The 23950-nt window shown below is 37.9% G+C and overlaps 3 protein-coding genes across 11 annotated transcripts in view; all 3 read right to left on the minus strand.

The window, feature by feature from the left end:
* Positions 1 to 2950, minus strand: part of LOC123772647 (uncharacterized) — a 31884-nt gene extending 28934 nt beyond the window's left edge. For 4 of the 6 annotated variants that reach the window (XR_011222511.1, XR_011222510.1, XM_069303424.1 and 1 more), the window contains exons 1-2: positions 2766 to 2950; positions 1780 to 1830 (exon numbers count right to left, since the gene is read on the minus strand). Coding sequence is in view for 4 of the 6 variants with exons in the window: in XM_069303424.1 (XP_069159525.1) it covers positions 1780 to 1819 (40 nt within the window). In the remaining 2 variants the exon portion in view is untranslated. The remainder of the gene's footprint in view (positions 1 to 1779; positions 1831 to 2765) is intronic. The other 2 variants (XM_069303425.1, XM_045765902.2) reach the window with 1 other exon arrangement.
* Positions 2951 to 5120: 2170 nt separating this feature from the next.
* On the minus strand, positions 5121 to 22972 carry LOC123772648 (palmitoyltransferase ZDHHC6). 4 transcript variants are annotated; one of them, XM_045765904.2, is made up of 10 exons: positions 22859 to 22972; positions 20632 to 20710; positions 20058 to 20239; positions 18982 to 19066; positions 17891 to 18054; positions 14994 to 15128; positions 12636 to 12767; positions 11318 to 11398; positions 10883 to 11070; positions 5121 to 8835 (listed from the first exon to the last, which is right to left on the minus strand). In XM_045765904.2, exons 2-10 carry the CDS (start codon positions 20684 to 20686, stop codon positions 8625 to 8627), a joined length of 1233 nt encoding a protein of 410 aa, XP_045621860.2. In that variant the 5' UTR covers positions 20687 to 20710; positions 22859 to 22972; the 3' UTR covers positions 5121 to 8624. The 4 variants fall into 4 exon arrangements, with proteins under 4 accessions (XP_045621860.2, XP_045621861.2, XP_069159527.1 ...); XM_045765905.2 differs by having other exon boundaries at positions 22772 to 22860; XM_069303426.1 differs by lacking the exon at positions 22859 to 22972 and adding an exon at positions 22737 to 22761.
* Positions 7581 to 8054, minus strand: LOC138351631 (shematrin-like protein 1). Its single transcript, XM_069303632.1, has one exon. The coding sequence runs from the start codon at positions 8052 to 8054 to the stop codon at positions 7581 to 7583; it is 474 nt and encodes a 157-aa protein (XP_069159733.1).
* Positions 22973 to 23950: the final 978 nt, after the last annotated feature.

The raw sequence follows: 23950 nt of genomic DNA on the forward strand, positions 1-23950 counted from the left end.
CACCAACAGTTACAAGTGATGATGGAGACAGTAGGTACCATATACTCGCCCTGCGCCTCGCAAGTCATTACGGCTGGAGTCGCGCCCTGACCAGGAATTAAAGGATCGAGTGGAAACAGATCACTGATTGTTCACCCCTGTTCATCAACCAATAACTGGGGACCTGAGTGTAAACTGATTGGCGGGGCGTGTTGTAGGGAACACTAGTAGGGTCAAGCTTAACATGAGCTATAGGAAGGGAATAGGTTAAGTAATAATTGTAATTACGAAGCAATAGGATGCTTATCTTAACATACTAAGAAGGTTAGGTAAGGTCGGTGTTTTCTATGAAGCTTTTCAAGGTAAACTAATATGTTTAGTATGTCACATATGCACGTATTAAATAAGTCAATATTGACTATACGAAAGTGCGAGAACGGGTTGAAGGGAAAGCTCTAAGTCTGATAACAGGAGCCACAAGTCCTCTACTGCTGTAACCACCTGTGTAAAGACAAAATAATAAGTGAAGAGACTTTGGAGAATAATTATAACGACAAAAAAAGAAAATTATTTGTACAGACAAACAGAGTGGAAAATAATACAATAAAATATAACAAATCTATTAATAAAATATATAAAGAATGACGGTGGCCACAGTTCACCACCACTATCTTCATCACTGCAACTCTCTTTACTATACACAACGTTCAACACAAAAACCATCTACACTACTCACGAGCAACATCTTCACTACACAGACTTCCTGACTGTACCCACCTTCTCTACATATTTATATTAAGCAATATGCTTCATCTTGCTTCTGGCAGCTCCTAATATGTAACCATCACCTTGAAAATAATATCCTGGATGAATCTTAGTGAGGATGAGTCAGGTAATTAGTGAGGTGTAAAGATGGTATCATCTGTCATTTGATATAAAGGGAGGCACATGGGGTTCAACTATGGCTTGCCTATGACCATCCCCTAATGACCTCCAGTCACCCTGCAAAGTTTGTCTCACACGCTTGGCCTATCGGAAATAGACATTAAGAAGCAGTGAAGGAATATGGGACTGTAATACCCCCTTCTCTCTCAGCCCCTCTTTCCTCTTCGTTCTCTTAACGAAGGGGACTCTTCCTTAGTCTTAACTCTTAGGACTCTTAACTCTTCCCCCTTTTCCCTCTCCCCTCCACCACTTGCTTAGAGCTTCTTCCCATTCTCTCATAAAATACAATACTGAGAACCGATGAAACTATTGTGTGTCTGCAAGGAAATAGTTACGATCACTAAAAACTCTTAGGACATCACAACCAGTATTTCACTAGACCACACTTGAATCTATGAAAATCGGATGGTGTCAATAACAACTGATATTTTATATGTAACATTATTTTACATGCAACATTATGTATGTAACTCAATGTATGTACCTTTACCTGAATACAAAATTTAAATCTAATCTAAATCTATTTCTTAAATTTAACTTAAGCCTACCCCGACCAGCCTAAGACCACTACAAATTTGAGTAAGGCTTGCCGGTGTCTGGCCTCCAACTTTGGACTTATGGGACGTGTAAAAACTAAATTTTATCCAACTAAACCTCGTCCTTTACGGATTAATTCTATCATGTATAGCTCAAAAACAATAATTAAAATTACACACTGCTAAGTGAAGAGAGGCATGAGGTGAAAACAAACGTGCCCAACAATTTCTGTCCTTCAGGAGAATCGAACCCGGGGTTTCCCGACTGTAAATGGAGAGCAAAGTCAAGTATATAAGGAAACACAAAGGCAGTACTCACTGAAGAGCAGTGAGGTCACCGCCAACACCCGCCCGTTCATCCTTTTTCGTCCTGGGGAGAAAATGTAAAGGCTAATTGTAGCTAGAATATTGAAATAAGAGAAGTCACTAATTATATTTGTATAAGCAAATACTGTATATGAAGTTTTCTTTTATTTATTTACGTATGTCGGTGAGTGGTACATTCTTGCAAGGCCAGAAACACGCATAGCAAGGCCAGTAACAAAGACCGCCCCGGGTCCGGCGGAGCCCCCCAAGGTCAGGAAGCCCTGGCGCGGAGCCCCCCAAGGTCAGGACGCCCTGGCGCGGAGCCCCCCAAGGTCAGGACGCCCTGGCGCGGAGCCCCCAAGGCCAAGAACCCCTGGCGCGAAACCTGTCTATACTAACTCATGCGAGGCAGCTCATGGTCTATTTGGCTTCCCCTAAATAATGTCTGGAACAGCAAATCTGTTAGGTTTATCGAGGTCCTCTTAGGTCAACGAATGGCCTTCCTCAGGATCCAGCCCACAGTAGTTATCTAACTTTTGTGTACCTATTTATTGCTAAGTATCCAGAAGCATCAAGTTTTAGGAAACGTGCTCAAACGTTTCCGTCCTGACAGCGGTGACCACTGCGTCACCCAACCAGACTCACTCAAATATGTCTAACCTACTCTTGAAAGTATCTTGCAATCCCACGTCATTTATATTACTTGGTAATTTGTTTCATAAATCATCTTATCACCAAAACACTATTTACTAAAGCCATTTCTAAATCTAAATTTACACCATTTGCATCCATTGTTTCGTGTTTTATTTTATTTCTGGCATCTAAGATGACAAATAATGTTATTGTCTGAATAAAGGTGTTAATAATAATAATACTTATCTGAAGAAAATACACGGACACAAACCCCACATTCTAGCTGCCGATTTCTCGATCCACACTGTCTTGAATACTAATTTATTGAATTGAAATAGACAGACATAGCAGATAATTACAACTTACAGAGCTCAGAAAGTCCGCTTACAAGTCAGTAGAATAGGTCAGGTGGAGCCATTGTCAGCACTATAGAGGGTGTCATTATTAGCAGGACTCAGCACTAATGAGAGTCAGCACTAGCGACAGCCATGAGGGCAGGACAGCAACGCGCATACCACCAGACACCTTTCACTGGCAGCCACAGCGGCTTGACTGACAACTCGTCTGGTATGACACGTTGACAAATACTATTTACTTCACTCCTCACCTCTCACAGACCCGCCTGCTTTACCTCACCCCAGCAAGTGTAAATAACCCATGTATTTCACTCTTCTACAATACTCTTTCTTCCATTATTGTTATAGTCTATAACACAAACACACACCCATAATTTTTTTTTAAATTTAGTTAATTTATTATGCACCCCATATCCATCCTTTGGACGGTAGTGTTAAGGGTTATGTAGCTATATGACCGAACCTAACCAACCCTATTTAACCTAACCTAAACTAATATAACTAAGTCAAATATTTATGTTCTTAACATATTATAATAATACTATTTCAAAAAACGAATTGGAAAGATTATTTTGAAAATAAAGAAAATCACTCGGCCTATTAGGCAAATCGGACCTTGCATAGCAGGTCAAGAAGTGTAATATTATATACATATATGTCGTACCTAGTAGCCAGAACGCACTTCTCAGCCTACTTTGCAAGGCCCGATTTGCCTAATAAGCCAAGTTTTCATGAATTAATTGTTTTTCGACTACCTAACCTACCTAACCTAACCTAACCTAACTTTTTCGGCTACCTAATCTAACCTAACCTATAAAGATAGGTTAGGTTAGGTTAGGTAGGGTTGGTTAGGTTCGGTCATATATCTACGTTAATTTTAACTCCAGTAAAAAAAAAATGACCTCATACATAATGAAATGGGTAGCTTTATCATTTCATAAGAAAAAAATTAGAGGAAATATATTAATTCAGGAAAACTTGGCTTATTAGGCAAATCGGGCCTTGCATAGTAGGCTGAGAAGTGCGTTCTGGCTACTAGGTACGACATATATATATATATATATATATATATATATATATATATATATATATATATATATATATATATATATATATATATATATATACACAGTATATATATATATACTACAATACTAGTACTGTACTATGTACTATGTATATCCACTCAGCCATGGGCATGGCTCGTGTGGATATACAGTACCAGTATAGTGAATATATGCCAATTTGAAAATATTAAAAAAATATAATTTCCATTGGCTTTGAGAAAGGGGCGGGGATGGTAGAGGCTCAGTTTGAATTTACATATTTTTGTCCTTTACAGCTGTAGTATATATATAAAATATATATGTTCATTTTTCCAATGTCAATGCTTAATGTGTTAAAATTCTATGATACCAAAATAGATCTCTTCCCTCTTCTCACCCCATAGAAAAATTAAATATAATAGTTTCCTCTGGCATTTAGAAACTCTATGAAGCTGTAGGAAAAATCCTGTTTTATGCTACTACGGGCAAAGTATGAATAATCTTTTTGTAGTTTTCCAGAGATTAGTGCATAATTTTTCATATTACTATTAGAAAAAAAGTTTTAAATTTTAAATATTTAGATTTATTTAACTAAATATAGTTAAATATTTAGTCAGGCATAGAAGGCGGGCAGTAATTGGGTCAGTATGTAGCCATGTAATGCTATTTGATACTGAAGTTATTTCTGGGATGAATTTTTTTAATTATATTCTTTTAAAGGCAAAGCATTTTATAGAATTCTGAGTAAATTTTTAAATACTGTACTAAAAATTTATATATCATCCCACAGAACCTAAAGATAGTCAAATGTTTACATTTGGGTTACTGTTAGCTATCATATTAGAAAGTTTAGGTACTGTTAGCTATCATATTAGAAAGTTTGGGTACTGTTAGCTATCATATTAGAAAGTTTAGGTAGTTAGCTATCATATTAGAAAGTTTGGGTACTGTTAGCTATCATATTAGAAAGTTTAGGTACTGTTAGCTATCATATTAAAAAGTTTAGGTACTGTTAGCTATCATATTAGAAAGTTTAGGTACCGTTAGCTATCATATTAGAAAGTTTAGGTAATGTTAGCTATCATATTAGAAAGTTTGGGTACTGTTAGCTATCATATTAGAAAGTTTAGGTACTGTTAGCTATCATATTAGAAAGTTTAGGTACTGTTAGCTATCATATTAAAAAGTTTAGGTACTGTTAGCTATCATATTAAAAAGTTTGGGTACTGTTAGCTATCAAATTAGAAAGGAAACTTTGTAATATTTTTTATTGTCTTTTAATTGTCAGGATTTATCATTAAATACACAAAACACACTACTTCTATCAACTTTGTAATTTTTATTTCATTACTGTATGTACAAACTAGAAATACTATTTATATATACATCATGTACCACACATTTAATGCATCAAAAGCCCCAGCATATCCTAGAAAACCAAAAGTATCATGTTTACTACTTAATACTAAAAACTAGCATATACATACCAGTTCTAAAAAGATTTGACTTGATTCTACATATTTTCATATGCACAATTATGTTAAAACCTATTATAAATACTGTATTATAATTTATTAGCATAGAAATGCAAATAGTGTACACTGTAGAGATCCCTCAAAAGTTAATAAGGACGTGTTGCAAACTTTGTTAAATTGAAGACGTACATAAATATCAGATAAAAATATTAAGCCATAATGGCTACGTAGTGCTGACTGTGTTACATAATCTCCGAGAGTTCCTAGATATCATTAGGAAAACAGTACAAGAGCAAAAATGCATAAGACAAGTGATGTCACAGGAAGGACAAGTTATGAAAGGTATCTTGAAGACATTTCGTTATGGGGAAAAACAAGGTTACACTCCTTGTTAACAAGAAATCTCTCTCTAACCCTATTAAAAAATCTATAGTGGTTTCATTTTGTGATGTATAAATTATACATCTATGTATAAATGTTACATCATATACATTAAAACTAGTATAAATTATGCACTAGGAATTTATACTAAGGAAGATCCAGTAAACCCTTGATTTCTCCAAATGTTTGGATAACTGAAAATCTGGACACTAGAAAGGGGAAAAAAAAAAAGAGATTGCTAGATGTAATGGTGCTCTAATATGACTGCATCAGTAGTTAGTTATTCAAATGCATGCCCCTACCTCGCCATTCCTTTCCCCCATCTCATCCCAAATCCATATGCTGATCCTTTCCAAGTGCTATATAGCCATAATGGTAGTAATGGGCTTGGCACTTTCTCCTGATAATTCCCCCCTGCCTTGGATTATTGAATCCAAGCATCGAGACATCTTCAGAAAAACATAGCTTCTTTGGAGAGAGTTCAACACCAGGTAAAAAAAATAATTCCAGAACTAAGTAAACTTTCATACCAGGACAGGTTGAGGGCCATAAGGCTAACACTGCAAACCCAGACATGATAGGGCTGATCTCATCAAAACTTAAAATAGTGAACAATTTGAAGAATGTTGATACAGACAACTTCTTCAAAAAGTCAGATGTTACACAAACAAGGACCAACATTTCAAGCTCAACAAGCCACAAAGTAGGACTGAACAGATGCTTTTTCACCCACAAGGTTATGAACCCATGGAACAGCTTACCCGGTGAAGCCTTACATGCCAAAACTCTATTGGACTTTAAAATCCAGCTTGAAAAAATCTTCAGGACAAATTAGGAGACCTTTGACAAGCTTTTGACAAAGGTCTCCCCATGATAAGCTTATGTGACTCATTTGTGATTCTTAATCACCATCAAAGATCACTCATTCTGCTATCCTTCACTTTGAACATTGTTCTTTGTCTATTTTGCCAATTCATCTTATTGTTTTGCACTCACTCCTGTTCTCAAGCAATTATTTGCCGACTTGCAAGCCTTCCTAACAAATGTCCATGATAAATTAAGAATGATGACCTATGAAAAGTTAAGATAAGAATTAGTAACTAATGGGGGATCCCAGTATTAGTTTTTCTGTAACAGCTGAGGCATTTGCCTAATAATTATAAATTGCTACACCTGAGATATTACTTAAAAGTAACACAAATTCTATTACAACTTCAAACTGACATATGTATGTTAGTCAAGATATGATTATTTTTTCAATTGAGATCTGATGACAGCTGTGAAGCATGTGGAACACACATGCCAGGAACACCTTAAGAAACCTTTACTTGATTTTTTACAGAAAGAACTGTGTAAAGATGTCCTCAGCTACACAGGGTTATTTTGCCATTATCTTTGTTTCATTCAGTAACGGAAACATGCTACTTCTCTTTAACCAGAATAATATGATTACTCGTTTGTTTCATATTGCATTATGAAGCTGAAGCAAGAGGCATAAAATCATATGTACATATATTCCAAACATCCCCCACAAAAATCATTCTACAAACACTGCTACTGTAATTGCTTTTAGTGAAGATTGTGTGTAGTGAGGATTATAGCCTGGGTGAATACCGGGTGCAGTGAAGGTAGTGTGTGTGTACCGAAAATCGTGTGTAGTGGTGACCTGAAAAGTTTTGGTATAGCACATAGTGAAGCTAAAATTTGAAAAGTGGGGGAATTGGGGGCTGGTTCTCCACCTAGATATCTCTGCTAGTAATAAATATAATACAAAACACAAAAATTAAAACATACATACTGTAACAATCTTTCTGAATGAAACAAATTATGTACTGTACAATTATATAAGGCTGTCCTATACTATCAACAAAAGGATCCCACTTTAGTTTCAGAATGAAAAAAAAGAATGAGAACCCTCTGTGGTTACAGTATCAAGTAGTCATTAGAATGAGGGAACCCACTATAGTCATCAGAATGAGGGAACCCACTGTAGTCATCAGAATGAGGGAACCCACTGTAGTCATTAGAATGAGGGAACCCACTGTAGTCATCAGAATGAGGGAACCCATTGTAGTCATCAGAATGAGGGAACCCACTGTAGTCATCATAATGAGGGAACCCACTGTAGTCATCAGAATGAGGGAACCCACTGTAGTCATCAGAATGAGGGAACCCATTGTAGTCATCAGAATGAGGGAACCCACTGTAGTCATCAGAATGAGGGAACCCACTGTAGTCATCAGAATGAGGGAACCCACTGTAGTCATCAGAATGAGGGAACCCACTGTAGTCATCAGAATGAGGGAACCCACTGTAGTCATCAGAATGAGGGAACCCACTGTAGTCATCAGAATGAGGGAACCCACTGTAGTCATCATAATGAAAGATCATTTCCATTATCATAAGATAATTGGTTGGTAAATAGACATTATTATTTATACATTTAAATCCCTATAACCATGGGTTATAAGAAATGTACTTTGTTTCCAGTTTAAATACTATTCAGAATTTTCTGTAATGAATGGCAATGAAAAGAGAAAGGTTGAGTCTCGATCAGTGTGGTGCATCAACTTTAAATATTTAATTACGAATATGACTTTTGATATCTGGAGAATGTAACAGACAGGAAAATTATACTGACTTGCATCCAGCAACTGAATTAGAAAGCTTAGTTACTGTTGTATGACAAGTATTTGACTGTCACACAAGTGGAACGTCTATCGTACATTCGGCATGAACACCAAACTTTCATGTACTGTATTGGTGTATTTAGGTATATTGCTTAGACCTCTTTGATTACGATTCCATATTTATCCCTAAATGATGCATCAGCTGCACATGTAACCACATATTACTATGCATTAACCAGCAATATCAAAACAAAGATAACAGCTTTTGCTTATGCGTTCTTTACACCCAACTTTCACTCGAGTGTAAATTTGACTCTCCCAGACATATTATGGAACATCACCGATTTTTCTTGTTCTCCACTTGCCTCTGGTTTTGCTTTTGATTGTTTGGAGCATCAGATGGCAAAGTATTTTCAAGATCATTCTCCAAGCAGAACAGCTGCACAGCACAGCGACGGGGAAACCATCCTCTGTGGCGGAACGAGCTACTTCCCCGAGGAGCTGCCGAACAGTCTTTCAAGTTAATACGTTCACCGTAGAGCCAGTACCTAGGAACAAAACGTTTACTGAGCAACTCGCTTCAACAAACCGCATGCAGTAATATAAAAGTGGAAGTAATTATCAAAAGCCACTATATAAAGAAAGTAATTATCAAAATTAAATAATATAAAAAATAATTATAAAAAAGCACCAAACCAGAATAGCTACATAGCACTGCATTAAAAATAGGTAGTCAAAGTTTCAATACTAAACTGTGCCAAAAACATTGGCCAGGGATCCTTAACCCCTGAACTGCGCCAGGGTTATAAAAGGCATTATCTCGGAGTACAAGAAATACAAAAATTAATCAAAATAATTTTGTCTTAATATACTGCTAAAATGTCTGCCCATGATCATTGGAAAATTACTTAAAAAAATTGTAGGTAAATTACTTTGAATGTAGTGAAATAATGAAATGTCTGTCACAAAATCTTGTCCTCTGATGAAGCAAGTGCCTGGGTTTGGTCATGCCTGGGAAGAGGGGGGGGGCAGGGGTGTTTGCCACTCCCATTATATATACTGTATTGTTTTTCTTCACATTTTTAAGGGTAGTCCATAATTTGTTCCAGTGTAATGATACACTAGGCTGTCAATAGGTGGAATTTTTATTACAGAACATGTGGAACATTGGTTGATATAGATACAGGTTGTCACTAAAATTTGCATCATATTCTTAGAACGATATAACATACTATTTTCACTGTTATCAAACATGTACATATATGCTATTTATGATTATATGTTTTAATACCGTTATGTACCACTCAGAAGTTCTGGAGGGCGTGATAATCTTGGAAGCAGATGTCCAAGTAAAGCTTAGCCCACCATACACTATACCACGTTATTATTGTGTACCATCGATTTTGCTCACGTTGGACCTTGCCACAAGCTCCAACAGGTGATAGATACACAAGGTAGTGTAGAAGCGCAGCATTTTGTAGAGCGAGATGCTAACAAAGTAAAGTGCTGCTCACACCGCTCTCTTCCAAGCCAAGTACATAATCTTTATCAATCTCAGAATCATTTACAAGCTCATATTCATCCAGTATGTTAATTATTTCACTATCTATAAGTGAAAATGTCAACCGAGCTACAAAACCAGGGTGGAGCGTGAGCTGCACTCGCTACCCATAATTTGGATCTTGACACTACTGGCCTATAAATAAAGGGATATACCCACAATTTTTTTCCAAGATGGTGTCTTTTGACTGGAGGCCCAGGCAGTGGATGTGAGCCCTGTGTACCTGTGGTAGTTTTAAATGTAGTTTGATACCTAAAACCTCTACAGATTTAAAGTGCACAATGTGTCAAACATCTAGGAATGTTATGCACAGTGCAAGGGTTAATTACCATGTTGAAGTGAGGGCTTGAAAGGAACTGAAATTTTAATTGTCCTTTTTTGGTGGAAAAAAATCAATTTTTCTAGTAACTAAAAGTCAATGGTTATGGTTAAGGTTGCTTTGTGCAATATTAGCCATTTCTAGTCAATGGTGATGGTGATATTTGGGCCACAGGACAAGCACTAGCAGCTGATGGGATATTCAACACTTAATGTTAATGATTAGCTTTTTTATTTGGTGAACTTAATCAATAAAATATATAAATGGCAACAAAAGCTTAAAACAATAAATAATCCTAATTACATAAGTATCCAAAAATTTTTCTTGACTACTGACTTTTTAAAAAACCATTAACAAAACAATAATCCATGTTTCTCCTTTTGACAAGTACAGTGTATCCTTAATCAGTTTGTTGAGTACAAAAGGGAAAACTATACCATATAAGAAATTCATTGTCTATTTGAGAAATAATAATAATAATAATAATTCCAATAATAATATTTATGAGAAAATCAGCAGGAGCCATAAGGAGAGGATTTAAACCTATTCTCTGGGTGCCCCCAAGCACATGCCTTAGACAACCTTGTCCAGAGTAGAGGTTTGAATCATCCTCATGGACTCCTGCTGATTTTTGCATTGGTACATCATGTTAATGTGACTTCTTGGTGCAATTCAAAATAATAATCATAAATTTACATGCACAGTAAGCACTCACTTTTTCCAGCGTGTTACCAAAACTTCATCACCAGGCTGCAGTGATATCCGAGATTCATCTGTGCAAGGAGGGTGACAACACACACCAAAGCCCTTAGTGCACGGAAACCACCAGCCAGAATAGGCCTCTACAATTTGATATTCTAGACTTCGGGCACGTTTCTCGGCCTTCTGAGCAAGCTGTTCTATCTGGAAGATATGGCTCATGTTAGTAGAATAACACCCGACATAATATACTGTATATGTAGAATAGTCTTACAGCATCTGCAAGCATCCCCTGAAGTATGCTCAACCACAAAGTGTCTTAATTTACCTCAGGTACATTACATATTCCCACTTCTCCAAAACTTGACACTGTAGACTAAGATTATCAATGACATCTTAGCCTTGAAACATTGTATTATACAACATATATGAGGACTACTGATATACATACTGTAAGGGTATACTGGTTGCATTCTTCACGAACTGGCCACACAATGCCATCTCCATTGGGTTCACACCACACATTGATAACCTAAAGGAAATTAAAATATATAAATTTTTTAGTATTAAGAGTATTTTAATATACATCTTAAAATCCAAGAAATAAATTCACAATTTTTTTTCAATGAATGATTTTAAAACAAGGATCCAACATCAAGCTATACAAAGCCTTCCATCTGCATTAGAAACACACAACATTCTTCAACATTCTGCCTCACCTTGGGTAATACACACATTGTGCTGGTCAGAAACTGTATTTGTAAAACATAAATATGAACCTAATTAAACATCACGTGCCCCATGGTTGCCATGACATCTCATAGAACAAAAACAGGTACTTTATGAGCTTGTTTATCTGGATAATATAGGAAGGACCCTCCCCCGGATAAGCCAGACATCCGGATAAGCAGTATTTCTTACTGGGGAAGTCCAAAAATTAACATTCAAAATTTTTCATACTACAACCAACATAATTAGAATTTCTACACACACTACAATTAAAAAAGATACCAGTACTGTAATTTAAAACAGAAACTTCAGCTTATCTTGTTGTAGTTTGTCTCTCGATTGATGCTGCACATCTTGAAATCAATTATTCTTGAAAATTTATATAACCTAATCTAACACAACATTAAAAATTACTGTAGAGTACCTTAGCTTGGCAAGGTCAGTTTTGATTGACAGCTTCTGAAGCATCACTGGTTGAAGGTCCTTGGTTTGCTTATGAGGCAACAGTGGCTGAAAGGCCTTGCCTTGCTGTTTTTACCAAATAAGAATTTAGTTTTGCTTGCCTTCTGTCTTCACCGACCTCTCTTATGATCAGCTCTTTGGTTCACCTCAGGTACTGATACATGTTTCCAACACAGCATTAGCACAGTTGGATGATGCATTAATTAACATGTCAACAGGAGACATGAGTAAACTGTACTTGGTTGCCTGTGGTGTTGCTAGTACTGAACAGCCTTTTTCCTTTTTACACCTTCAGCACAATTGCTGTTGCTACCAGACATTCTTTCAGTAAAGTTTATTATGACATTATTATTCTGATTCTAGCAATATTTAATGATAAAATCTCTGAGAATAGATGAAACTGCTCATGCTGATGATATATCATCACCATGCAAATATATACAGAGAATGAAACATTTATCAATTGGAACACTTGACTGATCTCTGCTTTGACCTCATGCAGAAGGAAAGAATGTAAAGCTAGAAGTTGACTTATCAAGACCTACCGTATCACATGCAAAATTAAATCTTGTCATTACCTGCGCAAAGTTATTCCAGCGACCCAAGTTGTATGGATATATAAATGGCTTCTCAGTTGAATCACGTCGATGCATGGCCTTTTCTAAAATCCAGTCCTCTATGCCTGTTCTATTCCGAAGAATTGCTCGTAACTGAAATATTTTTCAAAATACAGTACAGTAATTTTGTGAGTGACAAATAATACTATCTTATAATTGTCAACAAATTCTTACATGAAGCATAATGTGATTTATGTACTGTAATTTAATGTGTACTAAATTACAGTACAGTAATTTTGTGAGTGACAAATAATACTATCTTATAATTGTTAACAAATTCTTACATGAAGCATAATGAAAAAAGAAATACTCTACTGAGCAAAGCCCCCCACGCAGGACAACAAAGCCCAGGAAACACTAACCCCACTTAACCTTGTTTGTTTTTCTTCTGCCTGTACTTTATGCACAGTTTCTCTTGGTTTTGGGTTGATCTTGGATCACTATGCTCCCACTGAATCTATAAGTACATCAGAATCTGGTCTTCATGTGCATAAGTTCAGAGGCCTGTTTTAAGGATGTCTCTGTGGTACAAGAGCTAATGTATGTGGGAGCTACTGAGTGGTGCAGGCGATGAGTCACAATAACGTGGCTGAAATATGTTGACCAGACCACACACTAGAAGTTGAAGGGACGACGACGTTTCGGTCCGTCCTGGACCATTCTCAAGTCGATTGAGAATTCGTACCGAGTGGTACAAAAAATATATATATATATAGGCGGAAATGGATGGTGTTCGTGAGGCCAGTGCATAGGTTTGTTTTTTGGTTGCCTCATCAACATTCCAGAGAACTATAACTACTAAGAGGCTGCTGCTGTAAGCACTGCAAGGCAGCACCCTGTAAGCAAGAGTGGAAGGAGTGAAAGCGAGTGTAATCTTTGAGAATAGCAAACTCGACTGTATTTCATAATGGAAAAGAACTAAGTCAAAATAAACAGTGCCACCAATATAAAATGGCAGCAAAGAGAGACTGCAGTGACCCTATGCCAGAGGACTAAGTATAGCCACAGTTTAGTAAGCCAAGCAACTACTGCTAAATATCATGAAAGAGGCAGAAAAGTCAGATTGTACACGTATCACACTAAAAATGAGAGACAATGTTCATGTTTTAACTGATGGAAACCGCCTGAACTCCCAAGTCTGAAAACAGAACTAGGAAGTCACTATGCCATGTGAAAACCAAGAAGCTTATAACAGACCAAATCAGCAACTTGAAACACTGGAAAGGCTTGCAGTGTTTTAAGGTTACTATAATTTTCACTCATACAGTACCAACATGGAAAATACAAGAGTGAAAGTTAACAAACCATTCAAGGTAAGCAGTGCAATGGTTCAAACTCTGGTCAGGGAAAGGTTAGCTGCCGTTATTTGTGCGCCACAGAATCTGTGTCTGGAGACGCGCTTTGGGTTGATCCGGTTTCCCTTCTTCCCTGTTCATGGCTGCGGGTCTCTCAGGTCGTTCGCAGGGTTATTAAGTCTAGCCAGCCTGCGGTCTATTCCCGTGTCCATGACGTTCGTAAGTTTGCTGCTCTTGCTACCATCTTTGGTAACATGTCTTGGGTTGACATTCGGGCACGAGGCTTTTGGCGGATGAACATGGTTCTGGCTACATGCTACCTCGTGCTTTCCTGGCCTAGTCGGGCCTGTGTTGCTTTGGGTCAGCAGTTGCAGCCAGTTGTCTCGACATCGAGTTGAGATGTGAGCACCGACCGCCTCCCAGGTAAGTCCCCTTTTTTTTCGTCTTTGGTGAAGTAGCTCCGGAGAGCCGTGGAGGCTCCCCCCAGAAAACCAGCGTTGAATGTAATGAAACACCATTTTCTGGGCGAGTCCCGGAAGCTCCCGGCAACCCTCCCTCCCTCCGGTCAGCGGTTTTCGTGTATTTTGATATCCAGCCTCAGAACTAGGGTGTGGATCACCAACACGGGGGTCTGGAGCTCCCTCTTTTCCCTACCCTGGAGGGAAAAGGGGGGAGCTCTATATTATTTAGGTAAACTATTTACCTAAATATATTAGGTAAATAGTCCGGTGTTGACATCTCCCAGATCGGCCGAAACGTTCATCTCTCTTTTCCATTTCTCTGTGGATTTTTCCGCTTACCTAAATATATATTTAATCAAATAAATACTTCTGGAAAAGTGTGTAAAAGTGTGAAAGACTTGTGAAGTAATAAAACCACCTGGAGAATCCTCTATTGTGGCCATAACCTGATGGGGGAGCTCCCAGGAGTTCCCCATCAGGTTATGGGAGGGAGTAAGGTGTTGAGATACACACACACACTGTGGGCACATGGAATCAATGTACCACATGAGGGGCTGACTAACCTGGAAGTAGAGGAGCATACCCACAGCCAGCACGACACCAATAGCCAGACCCAGGACAAACATGCAAATCACCATCCCCCACAAGCTCATGTAAATCATCGGCTCCCTCCCAGTACCGTAGTAGATGTACCATGTCTGCGGTATAAAAGATATTCATGTTGGTCTCATGGAGAGAAAATATACAAGGATAATTATATAATTTTGGAAGTTAAGACAATACATGAAAGTCCATTCAGCCTAATAATCACTTGCCATGACAGTTTACCGAAATGAAATACTGTACTCTGATCACAATGGCACTAATTGCTATTTTAATACAAAAACTTATAAAAATACGTTCACTACCTCACTGAAGTTTATTCTCATTTAATATTTTTATTTTATGTTCTTACCTCAAATTCTTTCACTATTACCATCTCTAAGGCTTAACATGAAAATTTCTAAATGATGTAATAACCAAACCAAATTCCAAAGATCTTAAAATCAATTAAAGATTTTTGTTGGTATATGGTAGTCCCCAAAATTATACAGTACTGTATGCCTCTTTACAACATTCACTAGCACAAACAGTTCTTGACAACAGCATTGAATAAAACTAAACCCAACAAAATTTCACAAACTCTTCATACAGTTTAATTTGTTTTGATGGGGACAAAGCGTGTGCATGTATATTTACTTTAGGCTTATATTGAGGTCTCCCAAAATTAAACTACTGACCCTCTTTAGGATACAACCCCACACCAGTTGCCTAACTCCTAGGCAGGTATTTACCAATAGGCAAATAGTGGCATTAGGTGAAATGAAATGTGCCCAACCATTTCTATCATGTTTGGGAATCTAACCCAGGATCCTTGATTGTGAGTTGAGACCAAAGCCAACTGTACTATTTTCATTACAACTGGGCAATATGATTTTATCTTTATAAGCTAGACTGAGCTAGAACCTGGCCTCCACTAAAGAGGTGCAGAGAACCGTGGCACTCTGAACAAATTTTCAGTGAATTTTAAGCATGTCTGCCACCATCAGGAAAGCATTGACAAAATCAGCAAGGGAAAACACACCACTCCTGATTATAGGGAAATGTTCATGTCTCAAATTTGCCAAAATAAGTCCACTAACAATGTAAACAAATGATCAAAAAGTTAGAAACTAACACAAGCTCATTCACCCCCGCCCCCCATCATTTAGGGGGTAGAATGCGGGGCAAACTGGGTCAGCCAGCTGTTCCACCTTCAGTTCTATGATGATGGTAAATCCACCTCCGACTCCCTGTGGAAGGGAGCGAGTCAAGGAGCCACTGTGGCTCACCCAGAAATTGGGGGTTTCCTTACATTCAATGCCAGTTTTCTGAGGGGAGCCCCTAGTGGCTCCCTAAAGTTACCTATCCATGGAGAAGGTAAACAAGGGGACCAACCAGGGAGGAAGGAGCACCATAGCTATCACAACGAAGAATAAACCATGGGATGCAAATCCCAACCCAAGGCCACACAAGGCCTTCGAGGAGGAGGAACATTGACAATACCTGGCTGTCAGAACCCTGTTTGACCGCCAAAACCCTCCACACCTGAATATCAGCCGAAGACATACTGTATTGGTAAACAAAGCCGACAGAGTGGCAAACTTACAAACATCATGGGCATGAGGGTAGACTGCAGGCTGGTCAAATCAAATAACACTGTAGATGACCTGAGAAATACAGGCCCTGAAACAAGGGACCAGGGAACCAGATCAACCCAAAATGAGTACTCCCAAGTAGAAGTAGCGATAGAAAGCTAATGGTGCAGAGCTTTCACTGGACAAAGCACATGATGCCTACCACGAGAGCCTCGCAGTCAGAGAATGGCACCGCATAAAAAGGAAGGTGCCGTGACCCTTGAATTTACTCAAAGTGAGTGCAGGCTCAGTGCAGACAATCAATGGACCACTGAACCTGCGAGGATTTTCCAGGGTTTGCAGGGAATGGCTCTGCAGGAATCCCAGGCACTGGGATCGCTATGCCAGAACCCTGATTAGGAAACAGGTCCTCCTGTTTTTGTTTTGTTTTTTTAAGAAAGGAAGTCTCATTATTGAAGAAACAGTAAACAAAGAGTCAAATAGACACTTGAACTGGTATAAATAGACCAACCCAACTCACCAGAGGCTGGGAAGGCCGACCTTGGCATGCCTTAGTTAGGTTGCGAAATCTCCAGTGCTTCCTGCTAGCTAAAAATTTACCAAAAAACATTTTGCCAGCCAAAATAGGGAAGGCAAAGTAAAAAACAAACAGACTTACCTAGGGCGAGGGCTACACAAGCGAGGAAGTCTTCCAAGGGAACGAACCACGAACGCTCCAAGGAAAAGAACCCTGACAGCGCAAGGGCAAGCCTCTTTACACACAGGAGCTAGAGCTAGGGAGCACACAGGGAAGAAAACCCTGTTAAAATTCACTTACAATTTGATCATAGTGCCACTGCTCTTTGTGCCTCTTTAGAGGGGGCCAGATTTTGGCTTGTGGACCCCAGAAGGCCTAAAGCAACTCAAGATTGCAGCTTCAGGAAGCCACAAGGGGCTCCCAGCAGAAATAACATGAAAAATAATTGTTTCATTTATTATAATATTTATTTTCCACATATAAGTTACATTACATATAAATGTGTATCTTTGAAGATGTCCTGGTATTTCTCTGGATATAGTTTTATTCAATACAGCATATACTAGTTCTTGTTTTAGGCTGTATGTGGCTGACAACAGGCCACCAGCCTGGAACCTGCAACCATTTACTAGGTTAAGTAGCTAATTATACACTCCCTCCAGAAGCAGATGAACAATACTACTCAAAAATATTTAGGTGACCTTATATTTGCCATGGTAAATGGAGAAATAGATCAATGACATTACATATGACAAGGTACACTGACCCTATGTATGGCATGGTAGATGGACAAAGCAAGCACCACAGATGCCTGAGCACATCCCAGCACAGCAAACAGAAGGAAGAGTGTAAAAGAGCCATGATTCTTATGACCAACACAGTTGTTAATCCACGGGCAGTGGTGGTCCATCTTCATCACACAGCGTCCACCTGTTAAAGATAATCATTTATTCGTGAGCCATCTGTGGTAGCCTCGTCGGGGACAAGAAGTCGCTGGCTTGTGAAAGTTGTGTCCATCATTCCTAGCAATGAGACCTTTACATTGAGGAAAGAGTACAAAGTTAAAAATATTCATTCCTTTAGTTCCTTTTATACTCAAGGAATACATTACTTGTATAATATTACAAGCTACAACCTAAAGGAATAAGGATTTAGGAGGCACATACAGAGCATCTTCACTCACCCAAATGATTTATCCCATTATTCAAGTAAGTATTTGAATAATGGAGGTAATATGAAAATTCTTATCAAAATTGTTATTACAGTCAAATATACTAAGTTTTCTGGGGCCAGATTCACGAAGCAGTTACACAAGCACTTACAAACGTGTACATCTTTTCTCAATCTTTGGCAGCTTTGTTTACAATTATTAAACAGTTAATGAGCTCCAAAGCACCAGGAGGCTGTTTATAACAATAACAACACTTGATTGGGAAGTTTTCATGCTTGTGAACTGTTTAATAAATGTAATCAAAGCCATCAAAGGTTGAGGAAAGATGTACAGGTTCGCAAGTGCTTGCATAACTGCTTCGTGAATCTGGCCCCTGGGCAGTAAAATAAGAATAAGTGAAGTTAATCATACTGATAGGAAATAATCTGTTTTCCTCTACACTAGGCCAGTATACTGTACACAAAGCAGCCTAAAAACATACTAGACATTTGTATCCTGCTTGAACGCTGCATTAACCTTGAGACCTTTAAGAACAGCCATAGACCAACTGTGCCCATTTATGCATTCAGCTAAATATTTTGAAGGAATACTATAGGTACTTAAGTGCCAATGTAACTCAAATTAAATAATTAATCAGGAACTAATACCAGCTGGTGCACGTGCAAAATGTAGGAGCTGTAACTCACACTTGCGGCAGTGGTGTGAGCGAGGAGCCTTGTACCCTTCACACGTTCCACAGAATTGAAGAAACTCTTTGTCGGTTTCCTTTTCCTGCAAACATAATTCATACCAATACAGCATAGGACAAAATCCTGAATTCATTTTCTAATATCATGCAGAAGTAGATGCCATTTATATAAATAAATATAAAATACTAAAATTTAAAAGTGAAACAAAATAAATGCAAAAACCTTACCTCAAATTCATATTATTTCTTAACATTGCTTACTAAATAAAATGTCATCATTAATCAACTTCTATAGGGTTAGCTAAACATTTAATAAATATGTTATAAAAATCACAACAATTCAAAAATACAATTCAAGCTTTATATTTACCATACAATAAAAATGTAATTTATCAAAATGTCAGTCATATGGTGTGACCTGTAAGTGGAAAATATTTTACAGCAAGTGATGGTAATTGTTTTTTAGAATAGGTTAATGAAAAGACAAAATTTTTCCCATGTGCACAGCCTTGGGAATTGAAGAGTGAGATTCTGTGAGGGCTCCAAAGGAAGGACTAAAATTAACTGAAATTTGAGAATGAGGCCACAGTTACCATCAACATAAAAATGGATAGTATGAAATATGCAGTGAAGATCACTGACAAGTAATAAGAAAAGAGCAGTCTACAGAATAGAACCTGTAAAACAACATTGCTGAAAATAAGTGCACAGAGAGAAGGTAGAAAGTCAAAGGATGAAAGCTTAGAAGGTAAATATCTGTGCTGGACTCTGTAAAAATATTTCGAAATATCTAGGGGTAATGGCAAATGATTTCTTGTATTTTTTTTTCAACGACCGTATATATATATATACAACCATCACTAATTGATATATTAAACAGAATGGTTTAATAAGTTCCAAAACACTCAAAATAAGCATATAAAGTAATAATAAATTGGTGAATCTAAAGAAGGGCATGTAAATGACAGTGAAGGGAAATGTGAGGTATGTTGCTATGTTTTGCATGGTTGAGTAATTATAAATATATGGATTGTATGGGTAAAGATCTATAAACCAGAGCATCAGTAAACTAACCGGCAGCCATTTGAGAGGCAAAGTCCCTGGCCCAGTGTACATGGCGTGCAAGAAGCAATACAGTGTAAGAATGGCACAACTCATGAAGGTGAAAAATAGGGTTGTCCCACCCCAGGACTCTTGTGGAGGCCACCACTGAGAGAGGCAACTCACTGTTGCAAATGTTACTGACTTGATTATTCCTGAGGAAACAAAAGTGTCACAGGTATGAAATTCAGGAAAACCATTACTCTTGCAAAACACAATTTAATTCCATAAGTCAATCCTAAAATCACACATATGCATACCAATAATGAAATATTAGAGTCATTTCATTAACCAATAGTCTACACAAATAATGTTTAGTAAAATAAATAAGATTACATGTAGATTACCTACCTTCTCAAAGTAACTAGTCAAATGTTATCACAGTCTAATTACCTTAAAACAACTAACCAATATTACTCTTGCATTGTATTGGATTTAACCTGTATAAATTTTTTAACAATAGCATATTTTCAAGATGATCTATACAATGACATGGCAACTGCTTAATGCACGAGATAAAAATAAACATGAGCTGCATGCGACATACCCAGGGCAACAAGCGGCCCCCAGTGACATACTCGTTTTAAGGGTCCAATACACATATTGAGTACTCTGTGCTGAGTGAGCTGAAATGACAAAAACAAGAATTACATTATAGAATACAGTACTGTATCTGCAATACTCAAAATATTGAGAAAACAAAAATGACACATTCAGAACATCTATCAATCTATCTTTTGTAGTGTACAATGGTATTATAAGAGCACTATCATGATCATCATGCAGGCGATGAGTCACAATAACGTGGCTCAAATATGTTGACCAGACCACACACTAGAAGGGGAAGGGATGACGACGTTTCAGTCTGTCCAGGAACATTCTCAAGTCAATTGTGTCGACTTGAGAATGGTCCAGGACGGACCGAAACGTCGTCGTCCCTTCACCTTCTAGTGTGTGGTCTGGTCAACATGATCATCATTATAAGAGTACCACCATCAAACTCATGAGTCTGTACAGTGGTACCTTGGAATGCGAGTGTCCTTGTATGCGAGTTTTTCGGAAGACGAGCAGGATTTCCTCGAAAAATATGTCTCGGAAGGCGAGGGTTACCTCGGGACGCGAGTTTGTTGATACGCGTACAGGCCGACCTAGCGCGTGGCGGTTCGGCGATCGTCGCCCCTCCACCCCTCAGTTTACCATTGTCTCGTGCCCAGTGACTACCCCACATCAATTCTTCTCGCGGATTTTCAGTGTTTTGTTGGATTTTTGGTGATTTGACTATACAATTTGTTATTATATATCTCACCATGGGTCCCAAGAAAGCCAGTGGTAAGGATAAAGGCCAGAGAGCCCATGTGAGGATGACAATAGAGGAGAAACAAGAGATCATTCGGAAGCATGAGAACGGTACACGTGTTGTTGAACTTTGTAGGCAGTACAACAAAGCCACATCAACAATATGCACTATACTTAAGAAGAAAAATGAGATTATGAGTGCTAAAGTGGCAAAAGGAGTCAGAACAATAACAAAACAAAGACCACAAATACTTGAAGAAGTGGAACAGTTGTTATTAATTTGGATACACGACAAGGAGTTAAGGGGTGACAGTGTTTCGGAGGCCATTATTTGTGAGAAAGCCAGGGTTTGGATAGATTTGTGGTGAGGAAATCGAGCAGTGAGCCTCAACCAGGACCTAGTGGCACTCAGATAAAACGTCCCAGGGAGAGCACACCAGAAAGGTCTTCACTGCCTGATGTGATAATGGAAGGGGACTCCCCTTCCAAACAGTAACTCCTCTCCTCCTCCCCCCTCCTCACCATCTTCCATATGCCTACAGCACTCAACAGCAAGGTAAGTAATAACTGGAACATAGTTTTGTAGGTTTATTTAGATGAATTAGGTATAAAAATTTAGTTTGATGTGGGGTTTTTGGGGTAGTCAGGAACGGAGTAATTCATTTCCCTTTATTTCTTATGGGGAAATTAGCTTCGGAATGCGAGTTTTCGGAATACGAGGCGTCTCCAGGAACCAATTAAACTCTTAAACTGAGGTATGCCTGTAGTTTTCTTTCATTAGGACTTTACCCTACATGTGACCCAACCCAGCCTAATATAATCTAATCCAGCTCAATTTAACATATGCATTTCTAACAATTTAAAGACTACTATATTTTACCTGAATTTACCCAAGAGCCAATAACACACTAGTGGCCTTGACGAAGACAGGAAGCTGGCGGCTTGTCAAACGTCCCCACATTTGTCCTGGTTATTTTTCTAACTGGATAAACATTAAACACTTGTGCATAACGCCTGTATATGATTGGACCGTACTTGGTTAAATGCAAAAATCCTACCACCTATTGTGGGTGGACTAAACAGTCACCAAATGTACAAAGTCTCTTTAAATATAAACTTTTAGGAATAAAAAATATGTGTACCATATACCTGAACAAAATGCTATTAGCACCCCCTCTCCTTCCTCCAATTCACACAGCAAATATTAAAATACCATTTTCCTACCTGCACACTCTCCATATATTATCCCTCTGTTTAACTACAGGAATCTAGTAGAAAACTATAATTATTCAAAATACGTCGAATTACTAAAATAGGAGTTATAGTATTATAGTCTTTCAGTGCTAATAATAACACCTGTCCACCTCCGTCTACATCCAGATCATCTCAACCTTCAAGACATCGTGTGGTTCCCGTCCCAAGCTCCTCAGCCAGTTATTAACTGCAACCTATACCAATTACCGGATGCCGAAGCATACCTGAGAGATTTCCTCTAGGCCGACATGAGTCTCTTGAACCACCAACCAGGAGTCTCCTCTTATGACGTCATTTGTTCACCAACCAATCAACGCTCGTATTCTGTGACGTTACCTTGTTTACAAACACAACGACCTTAAACAACATATATACTGACTTAAAATAATTATAAATAATTATAAAATGTAGCAACAATAATAGTAATAATAATATAAATAATAATTGTTATTGAATTGCTTGAAACTGTTGTATCTGGTTTGCAGTGTTGGTTCTGAGGTCCTCGTGTGACCTCACTCGCTACAAAGTATAACCTAGGAAATGTAGATGTTTATCTCTCACAATGTTTGGTAATGTTTATTGTTTGTGATGTGTTTATATGCATGTATTAACACGCTGTACTGAACGGGGTAAGAATAGCTTGAGCTACCTCATCCCTTTGTGTGTATTTTACCTCAATAAACTTATTTCAATTTCAATTTCAAAGCATAACCTAACCTGGAAAAGGGAAAATATCTTTTTAAGAATAGGTTCTAGTCAGTTTGAAAACCCCTCCAAGAACTAGGCGAACTGTCATATCAGGAAAGATTTGAAGGGATTGTTTGTGGCCTAAAGCGTGCTTGTTTATGGTCTGAGGCTATGTTGTTTGCTCGAAATTGAAATTGAAATTGAAATAAGTTTATTGAGGTAAAATACACACAAGGGGATGAGGTAGCTCAAGCTATTCTCACCCTGTTCAGTACATCGTGTTAATACATACATAGACACACATCACAAACAATAAACATATTAAGTTTGCTCGAGGTGTGGACAGTGTTGCCAGATTGGGCTACAAATAGCGAATTGGGCTACTTTTGAGAGCCCCGCGTTCTCATATTTTTAATTTCGCCACTTGCTACTTTTTTGGGCTAATTTAAAAGCAAGATGTGCTAATTTGGGCTATTAATGTTAAGAATGTACGATTGCGAGTTACATGAAAGTAACTAAGCTGTAAATAATTGTAATTAATAATAATTGTAAATATTAATTAATACTAAATAATATTATTTAATAAATTAGTTCCAATTCAAGCAGAGTTTTCTTCCAAGCACAGAAAC

The sequence above is a fragment of the Procambarus clarkii genome, chromosome 50, assembly GCF_040958095.1.
Source record: "Procambarus clarkii isolate CNS0578487 chromosome 50, FALCON_Pclarkii_2.0, whole genome shotgun sequence".
Lineage (NCBI taxonomy): Eukaryota > Metazoa > Arthropoda > Malacostraca > Decapoda > Cambaridae > Procambarus > Procambarus clarkii.

What these genes read in the sequence shown, in the direction of transcription:
- LOC138351631 (XM_069303632.1), bottom strand. Translation starts at nt 8,054, where the DNA reads ATGGAAATGATCTTTCATTATGATGACTACAGTGGGTTCCCTCATTCT.
- LOC123772648 (XM_045765903.2), bottom strand. An exon ending in TGCCTCTCAAATGGCTGCCG is followed by an intron (nt 19,067 to 20,057) that starts GTTAGTTTACTG and finishes TTATGTTTGCAG; the next exon opens with GAAAAGGAAACCGACAAAGA. An exon ending in GCAACCAGTATACCCTTACA is followed by an intron (nt 11,071 to 11,317) that starts GTATGTATATCA and finishes CATATCTTCCAG; the next exon opens with ATAGAACAGCTTGCTCAGAA.